General features: G+C 42.7%; 1 protein-coding gene across 2 annotated transcripts in view; it reads left to right on the top strand.

The window, feature by feature from the left end:
* SLC16A7 (solute carrier family 16 member 7) overlaps positions 1 to 15,982 on the top strand; it is a 142,966-nt gene that overhangs the window by 123,069 nt on the left and 3,915 nt on the right. For both annotated transcript variants that reach the window (XM_039503784.1, XM_039503794.1), the window contains exons 3-4: positions 7,448 to 7,591; positions 9,168 to 9,983. In XM_039503784.1, coding sequence (XP_039359718.1) covers positions 7,448 to 7,591; positions 9,168 to 9,983 — 960 coding nt within the window. The remainder of the gene's footprint in view (positions 1 to 7,447; positions 7,592 to 9,167; positions 9,984 to 15,982) is intronic.

Here is a 15,982-nt window from a genome sequence, read left to right as displayed (position 1 = left end):
TTGTTATGAATTATTCCCTTTAGACGCTGTATGTTTACCGTCTCAAGGGATGAACTGTCTTCCCTCAAGATGCAGCAGGAGGAGTGGAAGCTAAAGCTTTATGGTGGAGCTGGGTCTATGGCTCCTTTTTACAACATTTTGCTTGGGACTGTGACTTTCCCAGCCATGGACTTTGGGAAAACTCCTCCCTTTCCCCACCCTTAAGTATGACAGTGTTGCAATAGGTCAGAGCCTGGAAAAAACCCACAAACCTTTGAGAAGAACCTGGTCCACTCCAATCTGAGATAAAACAGAAGTATAAATGGCTCTCTGGATAGCAGATATCTGGGCTAAGCAGTCCTGAGGTCAGAAGTCTAGTAGTGACCAAGCATAAAGAGAAGGCTTTAGCAGAATTGTATGGTATTGTTAATTCCTCTGTTGATCAAATCAGTCCCCATGAAGAAGAAGAGTTTTGACCTATCTCAGCATCTTTGTCAGTTTTACTAAAAACAGCATTTTGCCTAAGGTTTGCACCTGCCTGCAGACTGGCTACCTCAGAAAGCATCTAGTCACCAGGGCTGGTGAAAAGGACAGCATAGTAGCTGAGTGTACATGCACCTTAAGAACCAGCTTGCATCAGTCCTCTTACATGTTAACTCACTGGTCTCATACATACAAACAAGACCACCAGATGAGCCCACTAATATCTGAGCTATGGAGCCAGACCTCCCCTGCATGTAGAGCTGAATCTACCTTTCAGTGAGGCACGTGAGGGGGAGGGGATGGAAAAGAGTCCTCAGCTGCCAAAAGCTGCCTCTGTACAGCTCCCTGACCCTCTCCCAGACCATCTCTCTGTAACCCTCTTATCCAGTTTGACACATACACAGGTGAGAATTGTTCCCTTCTTCCCTTGAAAAGTCTGCCCACCCTGCCAGCCAGAGAAGAATCAAGTGAAAATCCAGGCAAGGATAGAAATAGAAAGTAAATAATTTTCCCATTTAAGAGTCAAGAAGTCTGCATATTGAATCAGAATTTATTTTTACTTGTTTTGTAAAAATATATATGTATTAGCTGATAGCATGATTTTGCAACTGATTTGTTTCTTGAAGTTGAATGGCTGAAATTTGCTTTATATTCAAAAGAAGAATGTGCAGCAGGATATAGATACATGCTCGGATGTGAACATTACTTAAATTATTTTAGTTGCAGTTAAATGTAAAATCTCATTTGTGCTTGCTCATGAAAGGCCTGATTACATGCGCACAACTAGAATTTATGCAGATTTGTAAATCCATATATACTGATGAATATGTGGTATTTTATGAGACTCTAAAAACCAAAGTATATGCAAAGACATCAGCAGAAAATGTTTAATCCACTTATCAGGTCTGATGGAATCTGGGAAATATATGGAGTTTCCTCATTCAGTGGCTTAACCCAACATTATGGTTTATATGACAATTAATATTCCCCACGTGTTTGTATTTTAAACTGAAGTACTTGAATATTCCCAGAAAACAAAATTAAACTGGAGTTAAGGCGGTAAATACATGTCAATAACTTACAGGAAAAACTTTAATAGAATGTTGTAGCTAAAAAGAAGTTTGAAAGTCAGCAAATTGATTTCAGAGTTGTACTTAAAACAACATTAGACTCTATGACCCTGCAGAGCATAGGTGCCTCCAATTCTTCCCTTTCGTCCTCACCTACCACCCACCCAAAACCATGGGATCTCAAATAGATCAATGGTGCTCTGGGATCTGCACTGGTTGCCTTCTAGTTGGAGTTTAAGCCAGTATTGGCTTTGACCTAAAAAGTGCTAAATAGCCTGGGACCTGCCTGCTTACAATATCTACCATTGTTGTATGCAGTGTAGTTGTAGCCATGTTGGTCCCAGGATATTAGAGAGACAAAGTGGGTGAGGTAATATCTTTGATTGAACTAACTTCTGTTGATGAGAGAGAGACAAGCTTTTGAGTCACATAGAGTTCTTCTTCAGATCTAGGAAAGTGATGTTCTGAGTACCTTGTCTCTCTACTTATGAGATATTTATTTCCCCATTCATTACTGCCATAATTTAAGGCCAGTAGACATGAGCGGCACGTAATGAAGGCTGTGGGAGGCTAAGCCTTCCCAAACCTTGTGCCACCAGGAGGAGGAGGGTAGTGGCGGATTTGGAGCCCCCAGAAAAAATCTCCCCCTGTCATGGCCCCGGGGCCAGCATGGGGGCACAGCTTTTTTCTGGTCTCAGGGCCACTGAGGGGGGATGGGGAGGGAGAAGAGCAAGTAGGGAGTGGGGCCTCGAGGTGGAAGAGGCAGCGTGGGGGTGTAATGGGGCAGGGCCACTGAGGAAAGGATAGAATGGGGTGTGGCCTTGGAGGGGGGCGCAGGTGGAAGGACAGAGTGGGGGAGGGGCTCCAGCCTCAGATCTCCAGCCAGGGCTGAGAGCTCCTTCATGATCCCAGCTGAGGCTGAGAGTTCAACCCCAGCTGAGACCAAGCTCTCACCCCCCCTCCTGTGGCTCCAACTAAGCTCTCTGCTATGGGGGGTGTGGGGGGCTGAGAGCAGCAAGCAGGGGTGTGGCCTTGGCTGGAAGGCATGGCCTCAACTGGATGAAGCAGGGTATGGGGCTAGCCTCCCCAAGGAGAAGCTTATACCTGCAGCCCATGCCAGTAAAGATGCTTGAGCTAGAATTTCCAGGGAGATGCTGGCAGGACTTTCCCATTCTGAAAAAAAAAGCCCCAGTATGTTCATCTTCAGGACACTTTTTGTTGTGGGACTTCTGGGATGAAGAATGTTGTTTTAAGGGTCATTTTTAGGGAGGGTGGGGGATATTTGCCTAATTATTTTCTTTAATTAGTTTCTGTGGTGTATGATGAAGGCTATTCAGGTTTTGTCTTCATGTTTGGTTGTGCTTTTAAATAGTCAGCAGTGGTGCCTAAGTGCCTTTTTGGTGTGCGGATTAATAAATGTGAGTCAACAATTTAATTACATATTGTACTGAAACTTCTTTTGGGTGCGGTCCCCATATCCTTCTAATGCTCAAAACTGCAGTATGTGTACCCCCAATCCTTTCCTTATCCTCTCCCCATCCATTCTTCCATGGCTCTTCGAATCCATCCCCTATTCCTGATTCTTCTTCCTCTCATGAGGAGAGATCCAAATTGCTTTAAGTCCATAACTCCAGTATTCCATAATCTTGTATACCTCTACATGCAGCTCAAGGTGTTGTTTATAATGTATGAGCTTTAAATGGCTTGGGACCCAGCTCTCTGAGTGCTCACCTCTCCCACTCTCTCCTAGCATGATGGTTGTGATGGGGTTCCTGAGGTGCAGCTTGAAGTGTGGGACTGCTGAGCCCTCTGTCTCACCAACTTGGGGTATCCCTCTCACACTGTGATGCTGTGACAAGTGACAAACCTCTGGCAGGTACTGCACTGACATAGACCTCAACACCCAACTGAGTTACATGAATGCTTCTCCTAGCCACCAACAATAGAGAGGCTCCAGCCAATTCCTCACAGTTCCCCAACCTAGCACCCTTGGAATATACAATATTGTCCTTGTTAGCAGCCTGACCAGTGTAAGTTTATTACCCAGTCAGTATGGAGAGGACACACACTCGCCTTTGTAACCTGAGCTGATATTGCCCAACCGCTTCAATCAAAACACACTGTTTTAGGTAAAATGGAAAACAGATTTATTAACTACAGAAAGGTAGATTTTTAGCGATTATAAGTAGTAAGCATAGAAGTCAAAGTTGGTTACCTAATAAATAAAAGTACATTCACAATCTGAGTTCTATAAACTGAACAGGATTTGAATCAAGCAGTGTCTCACTCTGATAGATGGTATAACAGGTCACAGATCTTTGATACATAGGCTAGAACTCTGCTTCAGCCTGGAACCACCTGTCCCCAGTTCAAAGTCTTTGTCCTCCAGATGTGTTTCCAGGGGTTGAGTTGTGGGGGAGTGAGGCCAAGTCATGATGTCACTTCCCCTCTTTATAGTTTCTTCCAGCTTGCTGGAACGATCTATGCTTGTGACGTGGAGGTCCACCCCCATTGTTCAAGCAGCCTCCATTGTCTACATGCTCTTTCTGAAAAGTCTTCTGGGATGGCCTTTGGGCAAGTGAATTCCCCTTTAATAGGCCATCAGCATGTCTGGCTACTCCACTGTAGTACCTGAAAGGCTGGTTGTAGGTGTTCCCAACCTCACAACATATTTCAGTAACACACACATAGCAAAACTTCATAAAACTTCACATTCAATGATAGCACATACAATCCAACATGATATTAATGTTCAACAGATCAAGACTTTTAAGATGATACCTCACAAGGCATACTTTGTATAAAACATATCATAATTACATGACAGTGGTGAATATGGGGGTTTCAGGGTGCTGCTTTGAGGTACAGAATGCCACAATGGTTCTTTCCTGGAGTTGTACATCCCAAGACTGGCAAAAGGGTGTTCTCTATAGGAGCATTCATGGTTAGATCATGGTTCATGAGAGCAAAAATTCAGTAAGCTTCAGGTCACAATGCAAGATGTATCTGGTCAAAGCTTGGAGTTTGATTTCTCAATTCCATGCTTCTCAGTAATTCATTTTATGGTTAGTGCTGAAAGAAGACATGCCAGTCTATCACATAGGAAACTGTTCCCAAAGTATTTCTCACCTGACCAGAAATGAAAAGTATTGAATATCTCAAGAGAAGGCCCATCATCCAAATCTCTTGAAAACTGTGCTGGAAACCTTTGGAAAGTATCTAGACTTCAGTGTGCTTAAGGACTGTATCATGCCATTGATTTTTAAACTGAACTTCCATCTGGGGCAGTGTTTTTCAATCTGTGGGTTGTGACCCAGTACTGGGTCGCAGCATGTCAGGCCCTGGATCGCCTTGCTCTGGTCAGCACTGCCAACAAGGATGTTAAAAGTCCTGTTGGCAGTGCTGCCCAGCTAAGGCAGGCTAGTGCCTACCTTTTCCGACACTACACTGTGCCTCAGAATCAGAGGGGTAGCCGTGTTAATCTGGATCTGTAAAAGCAACAAAGAGTCCTGTGGCACCTTCTGTTAGTCTATAAGGTGCCACAGGACTCTTTGCTGCTTGTGCCCCAGAAGTAGTCAGCAGTGGGTCTGGCTTCTAGGCAGGGGGGCCATGGGGCCCCACATGCTGCCACCATCCAAGCATCCGGCCAATGGGAGCTGGCAGGGCGGTGCCTGCAGGCCTGCACCTCCGCCTAGGAGTGGGACTCATTGCTGGCCGCTTCCGGGATGCAGCGCGGTCCGCAGTTCCAGGACAGGCAGGAAACCTGCCTCTGCACCCTGGCTGCTCCACTGGCCGGGAGCCGCCGGAGGTAAGTCCATGCCCTAACCCTGCACCCCAATCCCTTATCCCAGCCCTGAGCCCCTCCAAACCTGGATCCCCTTCCTGCACCCCAAACCCCTGATCCCCAGCCCCACCCCAGAACCTGAACCCCCAGCCCAGAGCCCTGACCCCCTCCCACACCCCAACCCTTTGCCCCAGGCCTGAACCCCACCAACCTGGAACCCCTTCCTACACCCCAAAGCCCTCATCCCCAGCCCCACTCCAGAACCTGAACCCTCAGCCCAGAGCCCTGACTCCGTCATGTACCCCAACCCCCTACCCTAGGCCAGTGCTCCCTTTCTCACCCTGAGCCCCTCATTCCTGGCCCCACCCTGCAGTCCTCACCCCTGCACCCCAACCCTCTGCCCCAACCCTGAGCCCCTCTCACACCCCAAACCCCTCTGCTCCAGCTCCATTGGGTCACGGGCATCAACAATTTTCTGCAATTGGGTCTGCAGAAAAAAAGTTTGAAAACCACTGATCTAGGGTGACCAGATGTCCCGATTTTATAGACACAGTCCCAATATTTGGGGCTTTGTCTTATATAGGTGCCTATTACCCCCACCTCTGTCCGATTTTTCTCACTTGCTATCTGGTCAACCTGCTTCCATCAGATTCAATTGAGACATGTTTACAATGTTGATGGCATGGTATGGGCCTAAGACTTTTGCATGTAACTCATCACTAATAGTATCAGTTTTAAGATAGATCAAACATTTGGACCCAAACTAAGACATATTGCAAACAATGCATATCTCCAATTTTGTTGAACTTAATTTGTGTTGCCAATGAAAATGCTGATGTATATTTCTTTAGGTGTTTATTATGGGAAATTTGTACTGGAGCCAATACACAGTAGGAACCAGAATGATTTTCAGTAAAACCAAATGTAATGCTTGACATTTCACTTTATATCTGGTCTTTTTTATCACCAGTTCTAAATCTAACACCCCCCAACTATGTTCTTTAAATGGAGTGAATATAGTGCTTACAAAAGTAAAGCTGTTAATGTTGGTTAGGGCCACATGTAGTACAATCAGGTGTAGCGCAAGCTTCCTAAAGCAGCTCTGACAGCTTCTTAATCTTGATCAGGGGTGGCTCTAGGCATTTTGCCGCCCCAAGCACGGAGGGTCCGCTGGTCCCGCAGCTTCGGTGGACATCCCGATGCGGGACCAGCGGACCCTCCGCAGGCATGCCGCCGAAAGCACCCTGCCTGCCACCCTAGCAGTGACCGGCAGAGCGCCCCCCGCGGCTTGCCGCCCCACGCACGCGCTTGGAGCGCTGGTGCCTGGACCCACCCCTGATCTTGATATGCCACACACCATCTATTCCTGTGGGCCTTTAAAGAACATACAGTGCACATCATGACAGATTACATGCTGGTTCTTTGTTTGGGAGGGACAAAATTACACTGGAATTAATTTCATTTGAAACTAAAAACCAAGTTTGTAGCCATATTTTCAAAGTTTCTAGGCCATTATACCAAGCATACTTCAGAAGACTCAGACTACAGAACAGAATGAAATTGTCCATTATCACTCTCATTCAGATCTGGACAAGGAAAATAGATCTCAGCTGTCAGTTGTTTATGCTCCACTTCAACACTTTAAGCAAGTGAGTAGTCCCATTGACATAAGTATGTTGCCCTAGTCAACAGCAGCAGTTATAGGGAGTTCAGAAAGAGCTTTCATCCTATCAAAAGATGTTGTAATCTGACTCACTTAGAGATCTCTTCTGCTCTGTTAACTGTAGTTTTGATTAGACAACTTCCTTCCATTTGAAATTCTGAACTAGACTGCAGACAGTGGGCCTAATCCTCCATTTCTTGCATACCCAAAACTTATATTGACTGGGCCCATTGTTGGTTCTTTGAGAACTGTAATTAACAAGCTTGCTGCACTCATGTCTTACATCCTTTGATCCACTTCTATGACCACAGGATACTCCCAGGAAGGGTGAGTAGTCCCTTGGACTTCTAGTATGTAAGTTCTTGTGTTGTCAAGTTCACAGGGAGGTACTTTTAGTCACTGAAAACACTCAACTGCAAATATATTTATGATGGCATGATGGATAATTTCTCTTTTTCCTACCATTAGGTCCCATAAGCAGTATCTTGGTGAACAAATATGGTTGCCGGCCAGTGATGATGGCAGGAGGTGTATTGTGTTCATTTGGAATGATTGCTTCCTCTTTCTGCAATAGTGTCCTGGAGCTTTACATATGTGTAGGAATTGTTGGAGGTAAGTAACTGTTCAAAAATGGTAACTAGTCCAGTTAATTTTAGCTATCCTAAACTGTACTCATTTAAATGGATTTTTAGGATATTAAATTACTGCTTGGGATATTTCATTCTGACTATTTTATTCAAAAAATGCCCTATGTATTTGCCATACTGTACTGCACTATAATTACAATACAGGAATTGATTGACTCATGACAGCACTTATTAGAGTCCTTTGTATTGGATTTTGCATTGATTTTTTTTTAGCCTTCAATTTTGAATAAAACAGCAGAGATGAGTACAGGTCTACTAGATATGCAAACTCTAATACTAAGCTTCTGTAGGCTCACAATATATATATATATCCATATCGAGCAAAATAGTATGCTGGGCAGGGTCCAGCTGTCCCCAGAATAAAAATATTCCTGTCTGAAAACAAATGCTAAATCCCCAAAGCTCTAGAACTGATCAAAGGGTGGGAATTAAAGTGATAATAAGGCCACTAGATTAAATTACCTCACTACCAAAGGGATTCTATTTTTTTTAAATCATCTCTTTTGAATAAAGAAAGAAGGTGAGATTAGAGGTCATATAGAAGCATGGAATACACAAATAAGATCTTATTCTGTCACTACATCAAAGCTTATGTTTATCTGTAATTGACTTGAGTAGAAGTTAATCATTTTGAAAGAAACCCTTTCTTACTAACTGTGGTGGGTTTCTTGTTTGTTTTGTTTTGTTTAAGACCTCACGTCTCTACTTTTTAAGAGCCAAATGCAGGAACCCATTCCCTAGACCAAGGAGTGAGCTAGGCACTACGTTTGCCCATGGGAGAGGAGAGAAGGAATCCTTCCTCAGAGACTACATAGCGGGTGCATTGCTACTAAAACTCTGTGGCTCTAGTGTATCCCCACCCAAGGAGGAGGACCACAGGTGGATCCTCTGACTGCACATCTGGCCCAACTCTGCCTCACCGCTGTGCTCTGCTGTGCAGGGAGCTGGGGCTGTGCATCTCCACAGAGACCCTTTCCCACCCAGTGCAATTCCCCTACCAGGACCTCCACAGCTGTGGATGTGGGGCTGGATTTCCTGCAAAATCTTTATTTATTAATCATTTTACATCTTACTTTGGATACATGTTCAACCTTTAAAAGGGATAGAGGGATAAAAGCCAGTAGATTTATACTTCTAAATATATTGTGCTCTCTTTTGTAGATGAGGTGACATTTAATAACTTTTGTGAAATGAACCAGGAAAGAACTGTGTTGCAGCTTAGTAAAATACAAAAATGGTGTATTCAAGGTCTTGATACCATTGTTCCTCTGTCACTCCATTGTCTATATAATTGCTCAAACATTACTATGAGTATCTACTTTTATTGCAATCTAATACAAGGAAATGACAGAACTCGAGTGTGACATAGTGATGACATTAAAATGTGTGGAAACACATTTCATTTTCCAGTGCTGATAGCGTTTTATCTTCATTGGGAATTTCTGAATGGCATTTTAACTTTTTTGAATGATTTTGTCTGCTTATCGTGAAGGGTTTTCAATGTATTACATGCAATAACTCTCTGCTCTTTTGTTGTCTAGGTCTTGGCTTAGCCTTCAACTTGCAGCCTGCTTTGACTATGATTGGCAAGTATTTCTATAAGAAGCGGCCCATTGCTAATGGACTGGCCATGGCTGGAAGTCCAGTGTTTCTAAGCACAATGGCACCTCTTAATCAATTCCTCTTTAATGCATTTGGATGGAAAGGAAGCTTTCTCATTCTGGGAGGACTTCTTTTGAACTGCTGTGTGGCTGGGTCACTTATGAGACCTGTTGGACCAAAACCAGTCCCTCCTGTGAAAAAAGATGTCGAGAAGGGAGCAGGAGATTCAGCCTTACACATGAATAACAAAAAGAAGTCATTCTGGCAAACTGTGAATAAATACTTAGATCTGTCCCTCTTTAAACACAGAGGGTTTCTGGTTTATTTGTCAGGAAATGTTATTATGTTTATTGGCTTCTTTGCCCCAATAGTATTCTTGGCTCCTTATGCCAAACACAAGGGAATTGATGAATATTCTGCTGCTTTTTTGCTCTCTATTCTAGCTTTTGTAGACATGTTTGCGAGGCCTTCAATGGGACTTGTAGCAAACTCCAAATACATCCGGCCAAAAATCCAGTACTTCTTTAGTTTTGCTGTCTTGTACAATGGCATCTGTCATATCATGTGCCCACTGGCAGAGGACTATACAGGCCTGGTGGTATATGCTGTACTTTTTGGATTTGCTTTTGGAATGGTTAGCAGTATCCTTTTTGAGTCGTTGATGGATCTCGTTGGTGCTGCCCGGTTTTCCAGTGCTGTGGGACTTGTCACAATTGTGGAGTGCTGCCCTGTTCTCCTAGGCCCCCCTCTAGGAGGTAAGGATTCCTTTTTATTCTCCTTTCCAATATCACTGGGCTGGCTGTGAATATTTAAGTTATTATTTATATTTATCTAAAATATTAGACGTGCGCATGTTAGTTAATGTTGCCTCAAGAACCATCATGTTTTCACCACTTGTTCTTTTGAATTTACTTTTGTAACATTACTTTTTTTTTTGGCATATCACAGATTTAGATTTATATGCAGATTTGTATTGCCTGTGTGTATATGGTGTATAGTCATCATGGCTATGTATGTCGCTATATAGGTAGAGATACATACATAGATAAGATATGGTAAGATGGTATTTGCTCTCAGTGCTAGCCACCCAGTCTTATTTTTCATGTGCCTTACTAGGCAGTTAGCAGTGCTGAGAGCATCTCTTCCGTAGTGGTGCTTCCACTACTTCCTGGTCAGCACAGCTCCCTCTCTCTCAAATTGGCTACATTCATGGGACTCCACTTTATTCCCCATAGCAAAGAAGCTACTTCTGTAGGTGCCACCTCACAAAATGGTTTCTAATTTCCCTAACCAATGGCTGCCAAACTAGTGGCTGCTTAAAAATAAAATGATACATATATAAATTGTCATGTTAAAGCTCCCCACATGCTACTTTACTACCTTACTGCTTTAATCCCAAGCACAAGGGAGGTTATTGAAATCAGACTGATTCTCACAACATGGCTAAGTAAAGTGCATGCACAAGAGGGCTCTGATAGATGTTGGCCCTCAGCGCATAAGCAGAACATTGTCCCTCATTATGAAAAGACAGTGTTAGTTAATTTTCATATACTGATCACCTCCAGAATTCTGATAAAAGAGCTGGGATTTTCAAAAAAGTTTTAGGGAATTAGGTGCCCAAAATCCAACTGTAAAATCCCTGACCAAATATTAATTTAAACTAAATATATACAAATATATACTTTTGAACTAAACAATATTAGATTTTATAGATATGAATTATAAATGTAGCTCCAAGTACTGCAAACTCTTACACACACAGCTCAATACTACACTCAGGAGTACTCCCATTGAAGTCAATGGGTCTATTCATGTGGGTAAAGTTATATAGATAAACGTTTGCATGATCCAGGCCATAATTTGTACTAAAATAACATCTGTTGAACTTATTTGTTAATGAAAATTTAAATGATGCCAGCTGATTATAATGTATACACTTTATTTTATTGAAATTAATATTTAACAGTTATACAAATCATTCCAAATGAATCTGATCTCATCTTATCTTCATAGATGTTGGAACACAATAGATTCCTCTAACACAGACACTTGGAATGCCACCTAGTGGAGGGACTGTGTCTATGACTAATAAAATCCAGTCGCCTGAAACATTGAAACCTATATTAATATTAAATCTAATATTAATGCAGTGATAAAATATACATCTATTTATTTTTCTCATATTTGTTATGTGGATTTTTTTTAAAGTGATACATTTTGGATATAATCAGATCACCTTTGTTAATTTCTCTACTTGAATACATTGAAAAGCTCATATTCCAGTTTTGATCTGTTCAGGTCTCTTAAAGTATAATGATGATCTCATGCATGAACATTAAGTTAATTTTTGGTAATAATTCTTTGAGACTGGCACCATTAAAAACTAGCAAATTGCCTGGATTATCTACCTCAGTTGCAACAATATATTAATATTTTATAGTATTATATTATTAGTATCTCAATATATATATTATTTTATTATTCCTAAGTAGTAAGCATAGGGAATACTGCCAATACTGAGGTAAACATTTCTATTTATTTAAGGTAAAACTACTAACTTTATAAAGGGTAACCACTGTGCATTATCTTCAAAGGTTTTATTGCATTAGATAAAATATTACTGTTTTTAAATGCTTTAAAAATGTATTTAAATTTAATATTCAAGCAGGTCAACAAATTTCACATGGAACACTTTTCCAATGGAAAAAAATTAAATGAAGCATTTTGATAAAGTCAAACATTTTTACCTTATCAGAATGAAACATTTTTTTGTTTTGAAATTATATATATTCAATTGTTTTCTATCGTTATATTATAAAATTATTAAAACATAATTTTAAAATATACAAAAATTATAAATATATAGATTAATCAATACGCCCCCCTCCCTCCCGAAATTTAATTTAGCAGGATATTGGAAATTTTTCAACTTTATTCTGATTTGGAAAATTTGTTTTTAAATGTTGGAGTTTCCCAGAGAACAGTAATTCCAAGTTTTGACCAGGTCTAGTTGGTAGGTCAGTATTATGGCCCCAATATAGCAAAGCATTTAAGCACATATTTAAATGATGTGATTCATCCCATTGACTTCAATAAGACTACACGTGCTTAAATTAAGTATGTGTTTATGTGCTTTGCTGTATTGGGAGCCTGTCTTTTAATTTAGAGTTTAGAAAATGCAACAGAATTACAAGAATGACTCAATGTGAAAATGTGAATGCAAGAGGGGAGGGCTCCAGCCCCATACTGGGACACCAGGACGATCAGTGAGTTATCTTACATGCCTATACACAAATGCAAGAAGCCTGGGGAACAAGCAGGGAGAACTAGAAGTCCTGGCACAGTCAAGGAATTATGATGTAATTGGAATAACAGAGACTTGGTGGGATAACTCACATGATTGGAGTACTGTCATGGATGGATATAAACTGTTCAGGAAGGATAGGCAGGGCAGAAAAGGTGGGGGAGTTGCGTTGTATGTAAGAGAGCAGTATGACTGCTCAGAGCTCCAGTATGAAACTGCAGAAAAACCTGAGAATCTCCGGATTAAATTTAGAAGTATGAACAACAAGGGTGATGTCGTGGTGGGAGTCTGCTACAGACCACCAGACCAGGGGGATGAGGTGGACGAGGCTTTCTTCCAGCAACTAACAGAAGTTGCTAGATCACAGGCCCTGGTTCTCATGGGTGACTTTAATCACCCTGATATCTGCTGGGAGAGCAATACAGCAGTGCACAGACAATCCAGGAAGTTTCTGGAAAGTGTAGGGGACAATTTCCTGGTGCAAGTGCTGGAGGAACCAACTAGGGGAAAAGCTCTTCTTGACCTGCTGCTCACAAACAGGGAAGCAATAGTGGATGGGAACCTGGGAGGCAGTGACCATGAGATGGTTGAGTTCAGGATCCTGATACAAGGAAGAAAGGAGAGCAGTAGAACAAAGACCCTGGACTTCAGAAAAGCAGACTTCGACTCCCTCAGGGAACTGATGGGCAAGGTCCCCTGGGAGAATAACATGATGGGGAAAGAAGTCAAGGAAAGCTGGCTGTATTTTAAAGAATCCTTATTGAGGTTGCAGGAACAAACCATCCCGATGTGTAGGAAGAAAAGTAAATATGGCAGGCAACCAGCTTGGCTTAACAGTGAAATCCTTGCTCATCTTAACCACAAAAAAACAGCTTACAAGAAGTGGAAGATTGGACAAATAACCAGGGAGGAGTATAAAAGTATTGCTCAGGCATGCAGGAGTGAAATTAGGAAGGCCAAATCACGCTTGGAGTTGCAGCTAGCCGGAGATGTTAGGAGTAACAAGAAGGGTTTCTTCAGGTATGTTAGCAACAAGAAGAAAGTCAAGGAAAGTGTGGGCCCCTTGCTGAATGAGGGAGGGAACCTAGTGGCAGAGGATGTGGAGAAAGCTAGTGTACTCAATGCTTTTTTTGCCTCTGTCTTCACAGACAAGGTCAGCTCCCAGACAGCTGCACTCTGCAGCACGGTATGGGGAGGAGGTGACCAGCTCTCTGTGGAGAAAGAAGTAGTTCGGGACTATTTAGAAAAGCTGGACGAGCACAAGTCCATGGGGCCGGATGCGCTGCATCCGAGGGTGCTAAAGGAGTTGGCCGATGAGATTGCAGAGCCATTGGCCGTTATCTTTGAAAAATCATGGCGATCGGGGGAGGTCCCGGATGACTGGAAAAAAGCTAATGTAGTGCCCATCTTTAAAAAAGGGAAGAAGGAAGATCCAGGGAACTACAGGCCAATCAGTCTCACCTCAGTCCCTGGAAAAATCATGGGACAGGTCCTCAAGGAATCAATTCTGAACCACTTAAAGGAGGGGAAAGTGATCAGGAACAGTCAGCATGGATTCACCAAGGACAAGTCAGGCCTGACTAACCTAATTGCCTTCTATGATGAGATAACCGTCTCTGTGGATGAGGGGAAAGCAGTGGATGTGCTATTTCTGGACTTTAGCAAAGCCTTTGATACAGTCTCCCACAGTATTCTTGCTAGCAAGTTAAAGAAGTCTGGGCTGGATGAATGGACGGTAAGGTGGATAGAAAACTGGCTAGATGGTCGGGCTCAACGGGCAGTGATCAATGGTTCCATGTCTAGTTGGCAGCCGGTATCAAGTGGAGTGCCCCAAGGGTCGGTGCTGGGGCCGGTTTTGTTCAATATCTTCATTAACGATCTGGAGGATGGTGTGGACTGCACCCTTAGCAAGTTTGCAGATGACACTAAACTGGGAGGAGTGGTTGATACGCTGGAGGGTAGGGATAGGATACAGAGGGACCTAGACAAATTAGAGGATTGGGCCAAAAGAAATCTGATGAGGTTCAACAAGGACAAGTGCAGAGTCCTGCACTTAGGACGGAAGAATCCCATGCACTGCTATAGACTAGGGACTGAATGGCTGGGCAGCAGTTCTGCAGAAAGGGACCTAGGGGTTACAGTGGACGAAAAGCTGAATATGAGTCAACAGTGTGCCCTTGTTGCCAAGAAGGCTAATGGCATTTTGGGTTGTATAAGTAGGGGCATTTCCAGCAGATTGAGGGATGTGATCATTCCCCTCTATTCAGCACTGGTGAGGCCTCATTTGGAGTACTGTGTCCAGTTTTGGGCCCCACACTACAAGAAGGATGTGGATAAATTGGAGAGAGTCCAGCGGAGGGCAACAAAAATGATTAGGGTGGCTGGAGCACATGACTTACGAGGAGAGGCTGAGGGAACTGAGATTGTTTAGCCTGCAGAAGAGAAGAATGAGAGGGGATTTGATAGCTGCTTTCAACTACCTGAAAGGGGGTTCCAAAGAGGATGGATCTAGACTGTTCTCGGTGGTAGAAGACGACAGAACAAGGAGTAATGGTGTCAAGTTGCAGAGGGGGAGGTTTAGGTTGGACATTAGGAAAAACTTTTTCACTAGTAGGGTGGTGAAGAACTGGAATGGGTTACCTAGGGAGGTGGTGGAATCTCCTTCCTTAGAGGTTTTTAAGGTCAGGCTTGACAAAGCCCTGGCTGGGATGATTTAGTTGGGTTTGGTCCTACTTTGAGCAGGGGGTTGGACTAGATGATCTCCTGAGGTCCCTTCCAACCCTGAGATTCTATGATTCTATGAAAAGGTGGTCAGAATACATTTTTCTTTGATCCAAATGGCTTATGAATGTAAGTCATGTTTGCTTATTGTGGGACTCCCCTTCTGGTAGTGGCAAGGTCAACTAGAGATTGACGAGTCTGATACAACCTTGACTAACAGAGCAAGTTCCTTTTGCTCAGACAGTAGAAGCTCATGCGTTAAGATAAAGAGGTCCCACATTTGATCTTTGCTGCTGATGATCTATCTGGGGAAGTAAGCATTAACCATACAAGTTTGGGAACATGCTTCAGAGTTTGAAACTCAGTTTTCATGACAGTGGTGTCTGCATACCAATGTGAAATAGTCTGTCTTTGGGGACAGAATAAGTGGAGCACAAGTAGCAGCTGCACAATGGGACATAGTAATAGCAGCTGAGAAGGCAGACACCTTTCCAGCCTCTTGTCTGCAAGCAGCCCCACTGAGTGCTAGACATCGATTCCAAAACAACAACAGAAAGACATTAGAAGGAGGGGGAAAAAAGACAGATCTGAATAGAAAAGTATACAACCTACTATTGTTGATTAGACTCTGCTTCCTTAGTCTCAATTATTTTACTACAGATAATGAATGCAATAACTGCCAATCTAACTAATATAAAATGTATTACAGTTCCACTGTACATCTGTCTG

The sequence above is a fragment of the Mauremys reevesii genome, linkage group 1 (genome assembly GCF_016161935.1).
Source record: "Mauremys reevesii isolate NIE-2019 linkage group 1, ASM1616193v1, whole genome shotgun sequence".
Taxonomy (NCBI): domain Eukaryota; kingdom Metazoa; phylum Chordata; order Testudines; family Geoemydidae; genus Mauremys; species Mauremys reevesii.
This window is presented reverse-complemented; position numbering and strand designations above follow the sequence as displayed.